This window comes from Macrobrachium nipponense, chromosome 31 (genome assembly GCF_015104395.2).
Source record: "Macrobrachium nipponense isolate FS-2020 chromosome 31, ASM1510439v2, whole genome shotgun sequence".
NCBI classification, from domain to species: domain Eukaryota; kingdom Metazoa; phylum Arthropoda; class Malacostraca; order Decapoda; family Palaemonidae; genus Macrobrachium; species Macrobrachium nipponense.
Window position 1 is genome coordinate 45808884 of NC_061093.1, and position 17789 is coordinate 45826672.

At 37.8% G+C, this 17789-nt stretch overlaps 1 protein-coding gene across 1 annotated transcript in view; it reads left to right on the forward strand.

Moving 5' to 3' along the window:
• The window catches only part of LOC135206833 (GON-4-like protein), a 169722-nt gene that overhangs the window by 115505 nt on the left and 36428 nt on the right, over positions 1 to 17789 (forward strand). The window contains 8 exon segments of the mRNA XM_064238322.1: positions 1212 to 1377; positions 1971 to 2126; positions 2895 to 3022; positions 5371 to 5562; positions 5768 to 5907; positions 6636 to 6776; positions 11254 to 11458; positions 14421 to 14609. Coding sequence (XP_064094392.1) covers positions 1212 to 1377; positions 1971 to 2126; positions 2895 to 3022; positions 5371 to 5562; positions 5768 to 5907; positions 6636 to 6776; positions 11254 to 11458; positions 14421 to 14609 — 1317 coding nt within the window.

Sequence of the window (17789 nt, forward strand, 5' to 3'; positions counted from 1 at the left end):
CCTACCTTGCAAAACCTATCTAGATCTGGTCGGGTAGGCTAGGGTATGCAACTCACGTCAGGTTATCGACCTTATCTAATATAATTATTATAAAATTTCCAACAAATGCCTAAATCAATGACTAAACAGGACTACAATCAGTATGAGGAACTGATTGAAAGTCATAATGAGGTTGTTATGATAACACTCGTGGGTAACGATGCACACAAGATGGCTGACTTGGGAGCGGCGCCATGCTGGGCCCTCACTGCGCTTCATCAACATAACAATATCATAAAAGATGCATCGCTACCCAACAATGAACAAAATGGCAATTGAAGTACTCAACTTAGGTGAAGATGCTTCCTGACGCACAGGCATCTCGAAAAGATCACTAGAACTTGCCACAAAATCACACGCGCGTGCGAGCGAAACAAGTGCTATTAAAGGAATATCCGGGCAGGGCGTTATTAGTAGCAGTAGCGGGCGGTAGATGGCCATTGTGACGGCCCCTCTCTAAAGCAGAGGAATTTGAGAAAGGAGATGTCTAATTGGCAGAGGACCTCTGGTAGTGGCTTTCACTCACCCCAGATATTATACCGACGCCCTATGATGGTGAGCGAGCCAAGGGTGGTAACCTTGGCATTCCATATAGCTTTTCTCTTGTATATTTAGCAATTATTTATACTTAGAAATGAGTGCTATAAGGAGTATTTCACTGGCGCGACACAGGTTGAGCCCAGAAATGATTGAATTTTTAGTGAAGTATCCCTTACAAGAAATTGGTATTTTGGCCTATTGTACATCTCAAGCTTTGTTGCAGACACACAACTTCCTCCTTATGTAAGACTGCATCACTTTTTGTAATTCACTCTTTGTTAGGTCATGCAAGGAATGATGATTACCTTGCCTTATGTACAGTCAGAACCTTGCAGATAGAGACGAAGTTTTTGAAAAAGTGGTGGGCAGTGTGCAATTATTCTAATAATACTGGGGCAACAACATCAGATTTTTTTAAGAACACAATTTCCTTTGGTTGAGACACATGAAAATGTTTCTATGAAAATGTCTCTTAGTTCTGAGCTTCTTAGTTAAAGGTCAGGGGTTATGAATTGCAGGCTGCATTCACTTCCCTGTATTGGCAAAAACCTATATAGTATTGTACTAGATACGATCAATTGTTTAATGTTCAGTACTGTAAGTTAATCTTATATGATATGTATTATTTACAGGAATTAGTAAGTCAACGGACACGGTCAAAACTTCCATTGACAGAAACTCCCCTGGAATGCCTTGAAATGGCCTTTAAACCTCCTGATGTTACTAATGACATGTACGAAACAGAAGTTTTGGATGATGATTGGAAAACTTTTCTTATAGATTTTATCCATCCTCTTGGTATGTAATAACAGAAATAATTATTTGGTTTTGCATTTACATGTGATGTATAGTTGATTCGTCTGTTGATTAGGTTGTAAGCTAGAGGAATGATTTCATTGTCAGTATTAGGTAACTATTCGGGAAGAGATTTTTCTTACAGTTAGTGACATAGTTGTTATTTTAGTCATTATTCTAGCAAACTAAATTTGCTAAAAACTAAGGCTTTTATCTGGTTTTTCTTTTTGATTGAAAATTTAAACCTATTTATTATTTTTGTATTTTGAAGTTCATTAGACTGCTTTACTATTTCATATGGCCGTGCTGCTATCTCAAGAAATTATTTACAATCCTCAATTTTAAAGTTGCATACTGCTTGTTTCAATGTACTCATCACTGTATTAGTGTATTGTTTGGTAGTGGAAATCTACAGATACATTCCAGAATATTAAAAAATTGTCATTTTTTGTGTAGCCTTTTATGACAGATATGATTTTTATACTATATACTGTACTTCTCTGATTTATTTGAAAAAAAATTAACTTAATGTTTTGATAGAACAGGTTACATTAAATTTTGCAATTATCGAATAATCATTCTTATCTTTGCTGCAGAAAGTACTGAAGTTGCTGAAGACGAGGAAGCAGATCCTGAGTACAACATCTTAGAAGATAAAGAAGACGCAAGTGATTTGAGGGAAGAAATGCGTGGGGATCGTGCTGTGCAGATCTCAAAAAAAGAAATAAATGATCTTTTAACAGAACTTCTCGGTAAGACTAAAGTATCAATAAGTAATTTTCTGTGATTTAGTTTTAATAGCCAATCATTGTCTCTATTTTAAATTAATATTCTTAACAAGAAGAGAAAGCAAAGATTATTAAAAGAATAGAATTGCTAGTTATGATGAGGGAATTGACTTTTGAATTATGTAAAACATCATGTGCTTCCCTCCCTATCTCACTACCATATTAATTTTTTCTGTTTGATTTTCTAATTGAAAGATTTCTTAAGTGCTGTTCTTTATCTGTAATTTAGTTTTTCAGTTTATTTTATTTTGTCATACAAAAACCCATTAGTCATGATCAGCTTTACTCCATGTGAACTTAACACAGATACACCTTCAAAATTTGAAAGAAGAAAGGTTCCATTGCACATACCCAGCCCACAATCCATTGTCCATATGGAACTTCTTTCATTCTTTTGTGTAGATCCAGTGGTGTATTTTCATATTTTACACTTGTATGTTTTGGTTAGTGTCATGTCATGTTGCCAGCTCAGTTTCCTGGACAGAGTTTCAGTATCCTGCTGTGTGCAAATAGTTAAAATCCTCAAATACTGAATTATTAATAATTTTAGAAATATACCCATAGAAAAATTTGCAAATTGGTGAAAGTTCCCATGTAAATTGAAAGATATGTTCCTCAAAATTCATGATAGGGTTCAGTGTACGTATTACTTATTTTAATACTATACCAGTAAGCTCTAGCTTGAATCATTTGGGTTTTTGTAATAAGATAACAAATTGAATTATATTTTAGGTACATTGGATAGTGATGAAGAGTCAGCAGAGCCAGTGAGGAAGCATCTTTCACAACATATGAATGCTGGTAGTATTCAGAAGAGAAAGCCTTCTCAGCTGAAGAACACTGAATCCCAGAAGAATGCTGTATGTACTTTCTTGCAGATTTTATTATTCTTAGATTTTATGGTATAAGTACGTAACTTACTAAGTAATTACATAGCTATAGTTACCACTCGTATGGCAGCTCAAATTCAAAATTTCACAGGTAGCAATTCAATATAGTTGTAGGTAACAACCCTTCCCACTAACGCAATATTAGAATAACCTAGTAGACCATCCTCATTTGTTTCCTACTATCCGTTGTGGCAACACCTGGTCTGGCAGTAGCTCCGTTTATTATTTTCTGGTTATTTTAGCAGATTCTGATGGAGGCTTCTTTAAATTAATCATTGGAACACATAGTATATGGTAGCCTTCAAGCTGAAATCTTTCAGGATGAGTTTTTCCCTTATTTTGTTTTTTAGTTGATTCAATAAGTCATCACGAATCAAAGTAAATGACGCCATTTGCATTTATGGTTTGTTTACGGGTTAGGCCCCTGTCGGCGCCAATAATAGTTTAGACTTGAAAGTAATTCTTAGATGTTACGACGTTGCATTATATAAGTAAATGGTTGTATGTTATGCCTTTTCATGTCACTCCCAGCTCCGTCCATGATGTCATCACAGTTGATTGTCAACCCATCGGAGGCATTCTTTCAAGTGATGGTTAATAAGCTGGATTCTGTTTTGAGAGAGGTATCCTAAAGTTTCAAGTAAGAAGCATTGTAGGCCAAGAGCGACTTCCCTTTCTCCGTTGCCTTCTCCTCATCCCCCTCATTCTCGAGGCAGATGGAAAATTCAGGACCTTGTTTCTTCTTCTGAGAGTGAGAGAAGTGTTTTGCCGCCTTCCCAGCATGGACATGATGACTCTCCTGTTCACGTATGAGAATGTGTTCCAGTTTGGGATGATCTTCCCTCTCCTCAGAGTCCTCAAGGTATTTCTTCTCCTCAGCCCATTCAAGTTCGTCACAAGGATGAGAAGGCTCCGATTAAGAGGTCAAAGGTGCTCCCCTCTCAGGTTGCTGATCCAGGACCTTCTAGGAGTTCTCCTCCAGAGCCTGCTGCTTCTTTGCCTGTTCATCATCCCCTTGGATGTGTTCCTAGTAATGGTCGTGTGGCTGTTATTAGCCACAGACGTGAGACAGTTGTCGGCTGTGGACGTTTCCCTGCATGGGGAAGCAGCATCAGTGGAGAAAGAGGTGGCTGTAAAATATCCCATGACCTTCAAGGAGATTCTGCAGGAGAAAGGGTACCATCCAGAATAGGTGTTCAATATGGATAATATTGGCCTGTTCTGGTAAAAGATGCCTTCCCAGACATATTTAATGAAGGACGAAGCTAAACCTAAGGATTCAAGGCACAGAAGAATAGGGTTACCCTGCTAATTTGTGGGAATGTGGCTGGCTTTATGCTGAAACCAGGCCTCATTATAGTACTTGGTATCTTGTAAGAACAGCTGGAAGTGTTGACAATTTTTGCACATGATTTTCTCGTGTAAGTCACCATCTTCAACTCACTGGTTGTTTAATTAAACAGTACTCTTTCTGGTAGTGTTATTGTATATGATTTTCCATTCTGTATGTATGATATAAATACTTGTTATATGGTGGAATTTTTGCTACACAAACTATTTTTGCCTATGATAAGCTTGGCTAGGTTAGTTATGAAATTTCACATAGGCCTGTGATGCATATCATTCAGAAGTGAAAATAAATGAGATATATGATGATGAAAGGTGAAGTTAATTGTGGTAATGAAAATATTGATACAAGCACTGTGCATATTATTCCTCCAGAGAAAGTGCTGACAAGATTGAATAGAGGATTTGTTGGAGTGGGTGGGCAATAATAACCAGAAAGTTTGTGTAAAACACTGTATGTAATGGAGAAGGTCAATGAACAGTTGATGAGCTTTCTACTCAGGTGGAAGATATGAATCAGCAAATGTTGTTGAAGTTTCTGTATCAGGGCTTTGTCTCTTGGCCTATGTACAAGTTTGTGTGTTGTAGAATTGATTAACCAGACCACTGAGTCTATTTTTATTCTCCTAGGCTTGCTCAGAACTTAAAGCTCAAAACTTGGAAAAAATTAAAGCCATGGAGGTTGGAGAGATGAGTGGGAAGAAAGGGAAAATATAAAAACCAGTAGGTAGAATGCAATTTAACGGGGCCAAAGGGTTGCCTTTTAGAATCTTTAGTACCTTTTATGGTGTATTGGACTAACTAGTCACCTTGTAGTTGGCAACCCCCTCTCAGATATGTACATGACAAATTTGTTGTAGACATGGCATACGTTTTGTAGGCATGGATGGTGCCTTATGATTATAGTCCTTTGGATAAAGTAATTATATGTACAGTGTATTATTTTACTCAGTTTTATTTATTGTTTACAGCCAGTCAAACAAGAAGTAGGTCCACCATCAAACGTCATATGGGTTGAAGTTCTGACTGCCAAGTTTACACCTTACCAGTTTGATGTTCTCCGGCAACAGATGTCACAGCATGTTCAGTTATTGGCTACAACAGTGTTACTAAGTGATGAATTGACTGAAAATACTGTTGCAGATTCAGCCAGACAATTGTTGGTCAGTTTTAGTGTAATTTTTAAATGTAATTTTGTTAGATTAATTGGCACAAATTTTTTTTAAAGTAGAAATTTACTGTTTTATACTGAAAGATACAAAATACTTCTCTATATTGAGATTTGAATCAATTGTACCTAAGAAGGAATTACTTTTCTTTAAAGATGTCAGGAAACATTTTTATATTGTCTTTGCTTTTTTGTTGCAGGAAGAAATGAAGACCAATAGCTCTGTCAGTGAGCACAAAAATACATTTTTTCATCCCTTTAACCTTGATGCCACTCTTAGCATGGTACAGCTGTTTGATAAAAGTAAAACTGAAGGGAACACGCCAAAATCAGAAACAAAGTATGTATTTTTTGTGCTGTTCTTGAACATGATGTGTACGTACATAATGTCACCATCATCACCTCTAGATATAGTTTTAGCATCAGGTTACATCATAGTTTGATATTGCATCTATTACACTTGCATGAATCATGATTGGGTCCATGTCATTATCTATGCCATTTCTTGCGCTACCTTCATATACAAGTACAGTGGAACCTTGGTTTTTGTACTTAATCTGTTACAGAACGTCCCACGAAGTCCGAAGCATACAAAAACCAAAACAATAATTCCCATAAGGAATAATGTAAATAGAATTAATGTGTTCCAGACACTCAAAAATATTTTTAAAAATATATTTATAGGGAATAAAGACAGTTTTACATACAGAAAACAATGAGAAATAATGTAAGCAAACAGCTACCAATAATTCCATATAAATGGCTATCATAACTTTGAATTTTCTAAAGTCAGTTGGTTATAAAGAGAGGATATCTGTAATGCTTTTGTATGAAGAATTAGTTATGTTTTTGTTATTGCATCCAGTGTGCCCTGCTTTAACTTTATTCTTCTGCAACAGGAGTTTCTAGAAAGAACTGGATAAAATATTGAGTTGTTCTATTTTCAAGGAAATTCTCGATAGGAACACATTGCGTTACCTGTAATAATTAAATGCTTATGCTATCTTCAGCTAATATATTCTCATGGTGTTAATTCAGTTGAATATTATTTATTTTTTTTTTTTACAGAAAGAGCACTGTAGAATTAACGCCACGGGTAGTAGAAGCTATCTTGAATTCAACAGCTTTTCCATACCCAAATTTATTACCTAAACGAATGTTTAGTGACTCTACGAAAAATAAGACCATATTTGTACCAGGGGAAGACATGTAAGTGTGACCATTTTTGTATAATTTTATATGTTTGCATTGACTTTATGTGTAGTTGACATTCGTTTTCCACCATATTTTTGTGTGCAGCTCTCTGACTCTTCTTGTGTTAGCTGTAAAAACTAAAACAAACTATTATGAATTTAAAAGGAAATTCTGTGATCATGTCCATATTTTATTTTTTGTATTCAAGCAGAAAGGCTTGCAAGTTTTGTTGGTTGATAACACAGACCCATCAGTTTACCTTAGCTTATCTTGCATTCAGCAACTCATTCAGACACACTCCAAAGGAAAACAACACTCGCCTGGCCTGACTCCCTGAAAGAGAAAACGTTGACAATTAATAATTAGCTAACATGCATGGGGTCTCTAATCCACTTGACCATTCAATTAAGGTTAGTATTTATACCAATTGATGACATGAAGTTAAAACTGTAATCATAAATAAGTGCAGCATTTATAGATATGGCTTAAGCACTATCGAATGGAGATTAACACACTGTCACAGGGTGAAGGGATTAGTGCTACGAGCAAATGAGCCCAACTAAGGATAAGATAAAATGAATGAAAGTTGAGTAGAAAGGATCTTTCCATAAAGATAAAAGTGAAGGATGGATTGTTATCAAGGGAAAGATGGAAGGACAGATAAGGATATGAGGTTCTATGTAGACACTTTACCTTGAAGGGAAGACTTGGTCACCTCTCAGACGGAGGACTAAACACGACACCTCATGCATCTCAGAATTAGAAGCTTCCCACTTTTGGTTCTGGGAATTTAAAGAGAATATGGATATGTCCTATAATCTTGTTAACAATTTGGAAGTCCCCTTGACATTCATACCTTTTTATCTCAGGAACCTGACACTTTAGTTGGTGATCTTCATTGGCTTCTGGCCAAGGTGTACCAAAACCTGACCTTATTACTCTTATCTGATTTATTATTCTCATAGAGTACAGTGACACTTTGGCTTAATGAACAGCTAGGGAGTTTGCCCTTGCCAGTAAATAACAAATTATGGCCAATGAAGACTGGCACTAACCTCAGGTTTGTTAGCTGTGAAAAATACAGTACGTACTGTACTGCATGAAATAAATGTCTAATAATTATGTATATGAGATATGCAGTGGGGAATCCATAGTAAGAGTATTATTTCCTAACATGATGAATATGTACATATATGTAATATGAACACATAACAGGCTAAAATGAATAAGAATGCTTAGAGCATAACAGTACGTTATATAGATGGCAATGAAATTCCCAGATAGTATGAAGTGAATGTATACCCTAACCTTCTATACATTTGTGTGTAGTATATGGAGTCTTACCTAGAAGAAGACAAAATATAAACAACAGTGTTTTAAATATGAATGCTAGTGTATATGGAATCTTACCCTGAAGATGACTAAATATAAACTTGTCAATTAAAATGTCAGAACATTTATGCTAAAGACTGTAAATACAACAATGGCAATGATGTAAATAATAATATTATTTTTTATTTTCAGCTCAAGGCCATATACATGGAATGTACAAAGAATAGACAATAACATACAGTCTAGATACATAAGATAACATGATAAAACAAACCAAAGATTAATCAGCAATATTCGTACTTGCTGAGGTAGTATAAAAGATGGTAATCAAAATAATGGTCATAACTGTACTTAGATTGAGAATATTTACATAATTGAATGTAAAAACTATATTGATTATAATCATAATAATAATGAAAAAAGGAAAATACCATAATGACAATAATCATAGCAATACAATAATAATGACAGATTCTGCAGATGACATTTTCCAAAAACAGAGATTAAGTCATTTAGGGAACAAATGCCTCATTTACCCATCTTCCCCACAATTTAGTTCTTGGCTCACTACTTAGTATGCTTTGTATGAGTGAATTGCTGCTGTTTTGCAGTCAGGTGATCAGACTGGACATTGTTCGCCTTACAATGATTTTTAAATTGTCCAGGTGGTTTTCTGTGAACATCTGTGTGGCAGAATGGTAGCAAGGAGTGTTTGTGAGACATCTCAAAATGTCATTGTGAACAACAGTGATACGTTAATTTTCATGGTCTCCCTGGTGTAGTTCGTCCACAAGGAGCACCCATAGATGCTGTTGTAATATGAACGGAAGAGAAGCAGTTTGAAGTCTCGGTGACAGAAGGCAAACCTCCTTGCAGTCATGTTGCCAGTTGCACATAGTTTACGATGCCTCTGTTCTATGTCTGCCATAACTTTTAGGTTGTACGTGATAATATAACCCAAATACGGAAATTCATGCACGAATTCCAGCCGATGATTTCCAAGGAAATTTGTGGTTCTGCAATTCGCTTAAGCGATCTCAGGAGCAGCGACATGCACTGGGTCTTGGTTTCGTTGTATAAGTTGTCAAATTCCTCTGCATGTTGGTGGCAAGTGTCGATGAGTCGTTTGAGACCTTGCACTGATGGGGAAATCAGAACCTTATCGTTGGTGTAACAGAGGTTGTTTATAGTTGTTTGATTGACAGTGCATCTGATTGGGAGTGAGTTCAGTTTGACATTCAAGACATCTGTGAACATATTAAGCAGGTATGGAGAAAGAATGCCCCCTTGCCAAAGCCTAATTAGGGAGCCAAATGTGTACGACAATATGTTACCCCATTTGACACAGAATTGCTGTGTGGAGAACCAGCAATATAAAATGCCAATTAAATACAGGGGTGTGCCTCTTTTACGCAGCTTCAGGAAGAGCCGTGCATAGTGAGGTGACTTGGAACATTTTAGTCCAAGTCAGAGTTACTGCCTTCCATTGCAATGGAGTAAACAGCAATGTTTCAAGCTCATGGGGTATGGCAGTGTTGGCTGAGGTGATGAAGTTGCAGGGGTATGAAAACACTGCTGGGAGATTGATCTTTGCCATCTAGACCAAAATTGCATCTGGAAACTTACATGCATAATTCCCTTGAGGGCATGTAGTACATTAGGGTTTCCTGATTTAATGCAGTATGTTAAGGGGGGAATGGTAGAAAGATGCTCTATCAATGTACTAGCGTGTCCTGAGCTTTGAGAGTTTCTTAGCCGTTTTGGATGGCTCTATAACATCCCCCTCTTCATCGGCGACTCATGACTTCTTAAATAATTTTGTCATCTGTGAGCACTGATAACCCACGTTTCTCCCATCTTCTAGCCAATCTTTAGTTTTCTCCTCTGTCCAGAAGTCACTGGACTCAGACACTAAAATTCTGAACATCTTCAGCATCTTCCAGCAGTTTCTCCTATGCATTGCATAATGTTGAGGGTTTCAGAGCCCTCCATGCTGCACCCCAGTTGAAAGAGGTAGACTGCAAGATATTTTAGCATTTTGCTCTAGCATTGTCTTCAGCTGCAGAATCTTCATCCTCAAGAATAACCATCTCATCATTCAAAGAATGTTTTTGTACAGCCCATTCCAAAGGTTGTATTACAGAAGCTGTGTTTTTTGAGGAGGAAGAAGCACTTCATCCAATTGCTTTCTGTCAATCTCCTCCTCAGACAGGTGTGTTGTTCAGTTATCCATCATGGTGATGGCCCTGATGTTCCAGATTGAATTCAAGTGCAATGTCCTGGTAGTGCTATACCTCTAGGAATGTATGGTTGAACAGATAGGCCCTTAATGGTATTTGTTTTGAGCCATGCCTTCTGCGATGAATAGACCAACAAATGTTCTTTATGGCCCATGGCCATCTAGCAGTGTCAACAATACAGGGTTTGAGATAGTGGCAGCCATCAATGTTTGCAAAACAAAGTGCCAAAATCCTTTGCCATCACTTTTGCATTAGGGTCTTCCAAAATATGCCAGTTTTGTCAAAGTTGTGATCTTAGAAGAGAAGACCTTTTTTTATCATCAAATCCAATAACTTCTCACAGAAAAGGGCTTATCGTGGTAGGTTTACTTGTAGAACATTTCTATGAAGCAGGGATTGCGAGGGCAGTGAGTAGCTGCTGGCCAGATAAAATAGAAAGAGAGCTAGAATGCTGGTAAGTAGCAACTTTCCATTAGTAGAGAAAGCAAGGATTTACAATGCATAAATAAGATTTATGTTACTCTGTGCAGTAATATTTGGGCACTGGAAAAGGTGTAACAACAGAATGTTAAAATTCGTGGTTAGTGTGGTAGATATGTTGCCCTGTATTACAACTAATAATACGGTGGAGAGATGTGGTATCTATTAGTAGTTGTAAATTAGACTTAGTCCTCAAGTTATTTGGATATGTAGTGAAAAGGTTATATAGAAGTAGCAGGACAAAGACCTGTAGGGAGGCCTAGTAAATTACTGAAAAAGGGTAAAGTGGATGACATAGACCTGGTGAGTTCAGATAGAAAAAGCAAAGGACGAAGGAAAGTAGAAAGAATTCATCTCATGTCTGAACCTCATAGAAGAAAAGGCTGATAATGATGCAGTAATTTATTTATGAATTCTGTCAAATTATTTTTCTTTTCCAGGCTAGTTGTGATGGCTATGCTTAATTATCTGATACCCAAAAGTGAACCAGGAAAGGTCATAAAGCTTCCTCCTCAGCTTTCTAAAGTATTAAAGGAATCTTTAAAAGATAGGGTTTTGCACAAGACTGCCAAGCAAATACAATCTAGAATCAAGAATGTGCGGCAGAACTTGAAAGAGCATCTTGCAAATCAAAATCCTCTTGCGGTAAGTACTCTGCTTGTCATGATATTTTCATAGTTTTTAATCAGCAGTGATAATGTTAACAACACTACTTTTATTTTTGTAGTATACTGTACGTTTATGGAAAAAGTACATCATAGATGGTTGAACTCCTGTAACTGTACAAAGAAAGGTGCAGTCATGTGAATGTATGACTAGTGTCAAAGATTTTTTTCCTCTTTTACTCCTGCACAGGCTTTGCACTACAATTGAAGCCTTTATTAAAAATATTTCATAGCAGTTTTATTATTTAAGAGGTGCAATTCATAAAAACTTAGGCCTTCAGTACGCTGTACTTAAGACATTAATAAAAGCACTTGAATTTACATTTATATCATGCCAAACATCAATTAGCATACAACTCTCTCTCTCTCTCTCTCTCTCTCTCTCTCTCTCTCTCTCTCTCTCTCTCTCTCTCTCTCTCTCTCTCTCTCTCTCTCTCTCTCTCTCTCTCTCCTTCCAGTGTTGACTGATGCATAATGATTACATTTCTCAAATGTTCAAGTTAATTGCTTAATACACGGGTAGTATATAAAGCTTTTATGAGTAGTCATTTGTATGATGCAAGAAGTTGGAATGTATTGTCATTTCAAATATTTACTGGTATCTGTTATCTGATGACATCCAATGCACCTTTCTTTAGAATCATAAAACTTATGCTCATTGCTTACTATATAAGTATGGTTAGTCTTCTTTCCCACCGTTATCCCTACATTAAGGGGTCAGTTGCCTGATGCGCCTTCTCCACTGCCTTCTATCAAAGCCATCATCCTCCACCAAACCTCTTCTCTCCTTATCATCTTTCACCATAGGCCACATTTTGAAAATTAACTGGGTGTCCACTCAAAATTCCAGAATGGCTGCCATTTTTCAAGAAGGCAGCTGGTCAAGGTTTTAACATGGGACTCATGTGCCTCTGGTCATGTTTTTATGCATTTGTTTTGGTTATACCCATTTTAGGCAGAGTTGCCAAGCAAAAGTAAAATGCATTTCTGTTAAAGTTTTCATAAGCATATACGTATAAAGAAAGATGGCATCCAATATGGCAACCAAAAACCTTAAAAATAATCACATCTCAGGATTCAGTAGGCATGGAAAAATGTCTGCCTACAAAAGTTACTGCACAGGGGAGGAAGAGGTTAATGAAGACTTCCTGGGCTTTGAGGAGCGCTGTCAAAGCAAACACCAACAAAGTCACAAGTTTAATTCTGGTATTTGGGGCTGTCAATGGAACTGACTGTGTTTTTGCTGCTAAGATCATTTCATGAGGCCTTAGAATATTTTCCTATCCTAATCTTTTCTACACACAACACTCATTCAAGCTACCCACCTATTTATGTTCGTTGGTTCTATTTAAACTCAGCTTGAAACTTTGAACAACACCACAACAAGACTTACAACCTATAAATTCCTATAAGATAGAGAGCTCTCTCTTACCCAACCTACACACCAGATCCATGCTGCCTCTCTCCATCTCTGTTTTGTTTACGTATTTCTTCCCACCCTGCCACCATCTTGTCTTCTATGACCTCACATCCTATGAATTCACAACTCATCTCAAATACATTAATACCTTTTCTAAAATCAAACATGTTTCCCATACATTGAACAACATCCACCTTTCACCAATACGTACAGAAAATAGAAGTAGAATAACACTGACTAAACTTATATACTATGATCACGCTTATCTCTTTCTCCCTCTCCTCCAACCTTTTCCTATCCTAATCCGCTCTAATCTCCTTTATTCTCTAACTCTTTACCCTCTACATAATTTCCAGTATTTTCCCCTGAAACTCCTGCTTTAGTTAATACATCAGCTATTTGATCTTTTCCTTTTATCCATCTCACCTCCTTTATTTCCCCAGATTCTATTGTTTCTCTTATTGCTGCAATATCTACATATTTTTAATCTCTTGCTACTTACATACATACTCGATTTTATTGCAGTCATTAGTGTTTTACTATCAGTATTAACTAATGCTTCTAATTTTCTCCCTCATACTGTCTCTTCCCACAAATGTTTGAAACATCTCAATCCTTGTGTGGCCCCTCACACTCAGAGCTTCTGCTTCAATGGTGGATTTTGCTACTCTCCAGGATTTTCTGGACTTCCACCATATGGGACTTCTCCCCTTAGCATCTGTCTGGGATGTATCATAACCAATTGAGTTTGGCCATTTTCTACATTTCCAAATGAAGCATCTGCATAAGTTTCCCAATAAATCTTTTATTCTTCCAACTCACTTATTGTAACTTCTCCCATTATGTTCTTAGTTTTTCTCACAATTTTAATAAGCGTTCTCATATCTTGAGTCGTTCCTTCTTTAAAAGCTTTACTTAATTCACTAACATCGTATGATATTTCTGGCATGGTATGTAGCGACACCCAATTCAATTGTACGACCACTAATCTACACTCTGTTAACTCCTTTTGTCCTAACACTCTATTACCTGTAAATCATCTAGCTTCTGGTTCTCTTATAGAATTTATATACTGCTACTGATTAAGACAAAATCTATTTTACTTATGCTTCATCAATGTGGGATTCAGATATGTAATTACTACTTGGTAAGTTGCTTATATAAAAATGATATTTTATAATACAATAAGGTTTTATATGTACTTACATAGTAATTACTACATGATCATAGCTCTCCCTCCTCCCCGCCCATGGACCAGAGGGCATAAACAACTAAACTTTGTACCAAGTTGGTTCCTCTATACCCTGAAAGTGGGCAGGGTTAGTCTTTTGGCCAAAATAAGAGTAACCCTACTGCAAATCCCAAAATTCTAGCTGTGATGGAAAGGAAACAATAGCTATGTAATTACTTGCTAAGTATATACAAAACCTTATTTTATAGAAATATATTTTTTAATATTTTAAATACATTTAAGCAAAAACATCCCTGAATTCTTTTCTCATTGCTATTTTTGATTTTTCAGATGTTCATTGATTCTGGAAAGGTAGATCTTCCTGTTGCCGTGTTAGAACCTCATTTGCCAAGTGTTCCGTGCCTTGTGAAAGACATGCCAGAAAAGCTGTTGCCAGAGCCGTGGCAGAAGATTCTGAAATCAAGAAGACAAACTGAATCTCGGAAGTTAAGAATAAATACAGAAAATTTGAGGATTCAAGTAAAGTATAGAGAAATTCAGTCTGTTAACAAATCTATTAGGAAACTATATCCTTAGTAAAATGTTGTTTAAGTATGTTCATAGTGTATATGTAGTATATACATATGTATATATATATAGGCAGCCCCCGGTTAACTGCTGGGAGTTCTGTTCCCCGTCAATGCCGCTAACTGAAAATCAGCGATAACAGCACTAAAAACCTGCTTAACGGAGCCATTAACCAGAGATCGGTGCTGCTGCTAACTAGGTATTAATGCTGCTAACCGGATATCGGTGCTGCTAACCAGATATAAGCACTGCTAACCAGAGATCGGCGCAGAAAATCCAGTTAATAGCGTCACTAGACAAGCGCTGTAAAACAGGATAGCTGTTAACCGATGCTACCGTTAACCTGGGGCTGCCTGTATACAGTACATATTAGCAAATATTTTCTTGGTAAAGAAGTATACTAATACTATTGTTATTGTTATGAGTTGTATTTCTGACATTGTTATAAGTGATATATCTATTTCTGGGCTCAGCTCGTGTCGCTGCGCGAAATATCCTTTAATCTATTATTTCTAGGGTAAATGTACTAACACATACCAGAGAATAAATAAAATAAAGAAAAAGGTCAGTATAACTGACTCGCTCACCCTCCAGGAGGGTGTCGGTATGAACACTAGGCGAGTGAGACCACTACCACGAGCCAAATGCCAATAGAAATCTCCCACTACAAAATCCCTCCAAGAGGGGAGCCGACCCACAGAGTGAGCAGCTCGTACTACTACTACTCCATCCCATGCTGCCGACTGCTGCGCCTCTGGTGGCCATCCTTTCAAGTTAGCGCACACAAGCCGGTGTGATATTTTTTCTCTCTGTGTTTTTTGTGCCCTTTTCATTGGATTTTCTATTATGGAGCGTGCAGCTATCGCAGCAGCTAAGTTAAGTACTCAGTATTTACGGTTAGTTTGGTTTTTTTTTTCCGGCCCTGCCCGACAGTATTTGCCGTTTTTTAGGTATAAATACGACCTCGGGGTCGGAAGCATGGCAGCATGGTTCTGCCTCGTGATGGGTTCGTTCTTGGTCTCCCATACCTAGAACATCCCCTTATTTTATCTTCGCTCTTTATGATTATCCGCTTTACTTAGGTACGGTCTACTCAGGTTGTCATGCATGCATGTATTTTACCTTACGTAGGCTTCTTCTATCCAGACCCTAGTCCAGGTTCTTAGTATCGGCCTCTGACTAGCTTTGAGTGGTAGACTTGCCTTCGGGTTAGTCGTACACTCCTGGATTTTTTCTCCTGCTATATTGTTTTTCTTTCTTTCATTTATTTATTTATATAACTGTGTATTTTATTATTGTTAGGTTAGTTAGGCGTCTGGCTTAGCCTAGGTCCTGGCTCTTTGACCTATACTACCGCTCATCAGTTCGGTTGCTTCCCCTATGCATTGCTCTCTGATCAGTTGGTTCGGCCCAGTGGGCTTGTTTGCCTCCGCTTTTCAGTTCAGTATGCTTCCCGATAGCATTTCCCTGATCAGTGGTTGTCCTAGGCTTAGTTGTCGTATTTGGTCTTACCGCCTCGTGGTCACTTCGTGATCACGGGCCAGCCAGACGCCTGTCCAGTCATTCTTCCCCCCCCTCCCGCTCTTCCATAGAGTCGGGCGGGGGCGGGTCGGTCTGCCCATGCTCGCTCCTCATACCCGAGCCTGCCTCCCTCTCCCCTCCCCAGGCGGAGGGACTAGGGAGTCGGGACAGACCAGACTGGTCTCGACCTCTCCGGCTTCTCGGTCCGGCCGGTTGGTACGGAGTGGTGGGTACTGGCCTTGCCCACCCTCCGCGCTACCTTGTCGCTCCGGGCTAGCTTGAGCCTGTATGTCTTCTCGCTCTTTCCCATCTTACTAGGGCTCCTTCCTGATCGGAGTCCTGGTATCCAGCGGAAAGTTGTTAGTCCACCCAGTAGGGTGGACCGGAGCATACAGTGGGTCTCTACTAACCTTAACCGTTTTGCTGAGTTACTACACTCCGCTACGCACTGGACTTAGTCCGGTTTGCTTGTGTGTTAGGTTTAAGTTATCTTTAAGTTTATCTTAAGAACCTTAAACCATCCCCCTCCCTTACATATCTTACCGGATCTCTCCGGGATTATAGCCTATTCAGGCGATGCAGGGAGGGGTTATGCCCAAATTTTTTCCGAGCTCCGGCATGCATCGGAGCTCTTCTGTCCTTTAGACTGTAAGTGATGTTTTTTAACCCTTAAACGCCGACTGGACGTATTTTACGTCGACATTTTTTGTCTCTCGGGTGCCGACTGGACGTATTTTACGTCGACATACAAAAGTTTTTTTAAAAATTCTCGGAAAAATACTTTTAGGCACCTACCAGCCGAAAACTCTTGAATCACGCGCCTTGGGGGATGCTGGGAGTTCACGGATCAAGGTGTTGTTTTGTTTACAATCGTTACGCAGGCGCGCAAGCGCGAATTTCTTTCTTGCCGCACTAAAAAGTATCTGTGACACATCTCTGAAATTATTTCGTCACTTTGACATAATTTTTGTACCATTTTAAATTAGCCGTTACATAGAGTATTATATATGAAAATGTGCGCATTTTTATGTAGAATACAACAAAAAATACTCATGATTGTAGCTTTTATCAGTTTTAAGATATTTTCATATAAATAACGATAAGTGCCAAAATTTCAACCTTCGGTCAACTTTGACTCTACCGAAATGGTCGAAAAACGCAATTGTAAGCTAAAACTCTTATATTTTAGTAATATTCAATCATTTAACTTAATTTTTGCAACTAATTGGAAGTCCTCTAGCACAATATTTCGAGTTATGGTGAATTTATGAAAAAACTTTTCCTTACGTCCGCGCGGTAACTCTTCCGAAAAATAATCATACATGCGATTGTGGTAATGTTTGCACCATTTTAAATTAGCCGTTACATAAAGTTTTATATGAAAATGTGCGCAATTTCATGCACAATACAACTAAAAACAACCCATGGTTGTAGCTTTTATCATTTCGAAATATTTTCATATAAAAAATGATAAGTGACAAATTTTCAACCTTCGGTCAATTTTGACTCTACCGAAATGGTCGAAAAACGCAATTGTAAGCTAAAACGCCTATATTCTAGTAATATTCAAGCATTTACCTTCATTTTGCAACAAATTGGAAGTCTCTAAGC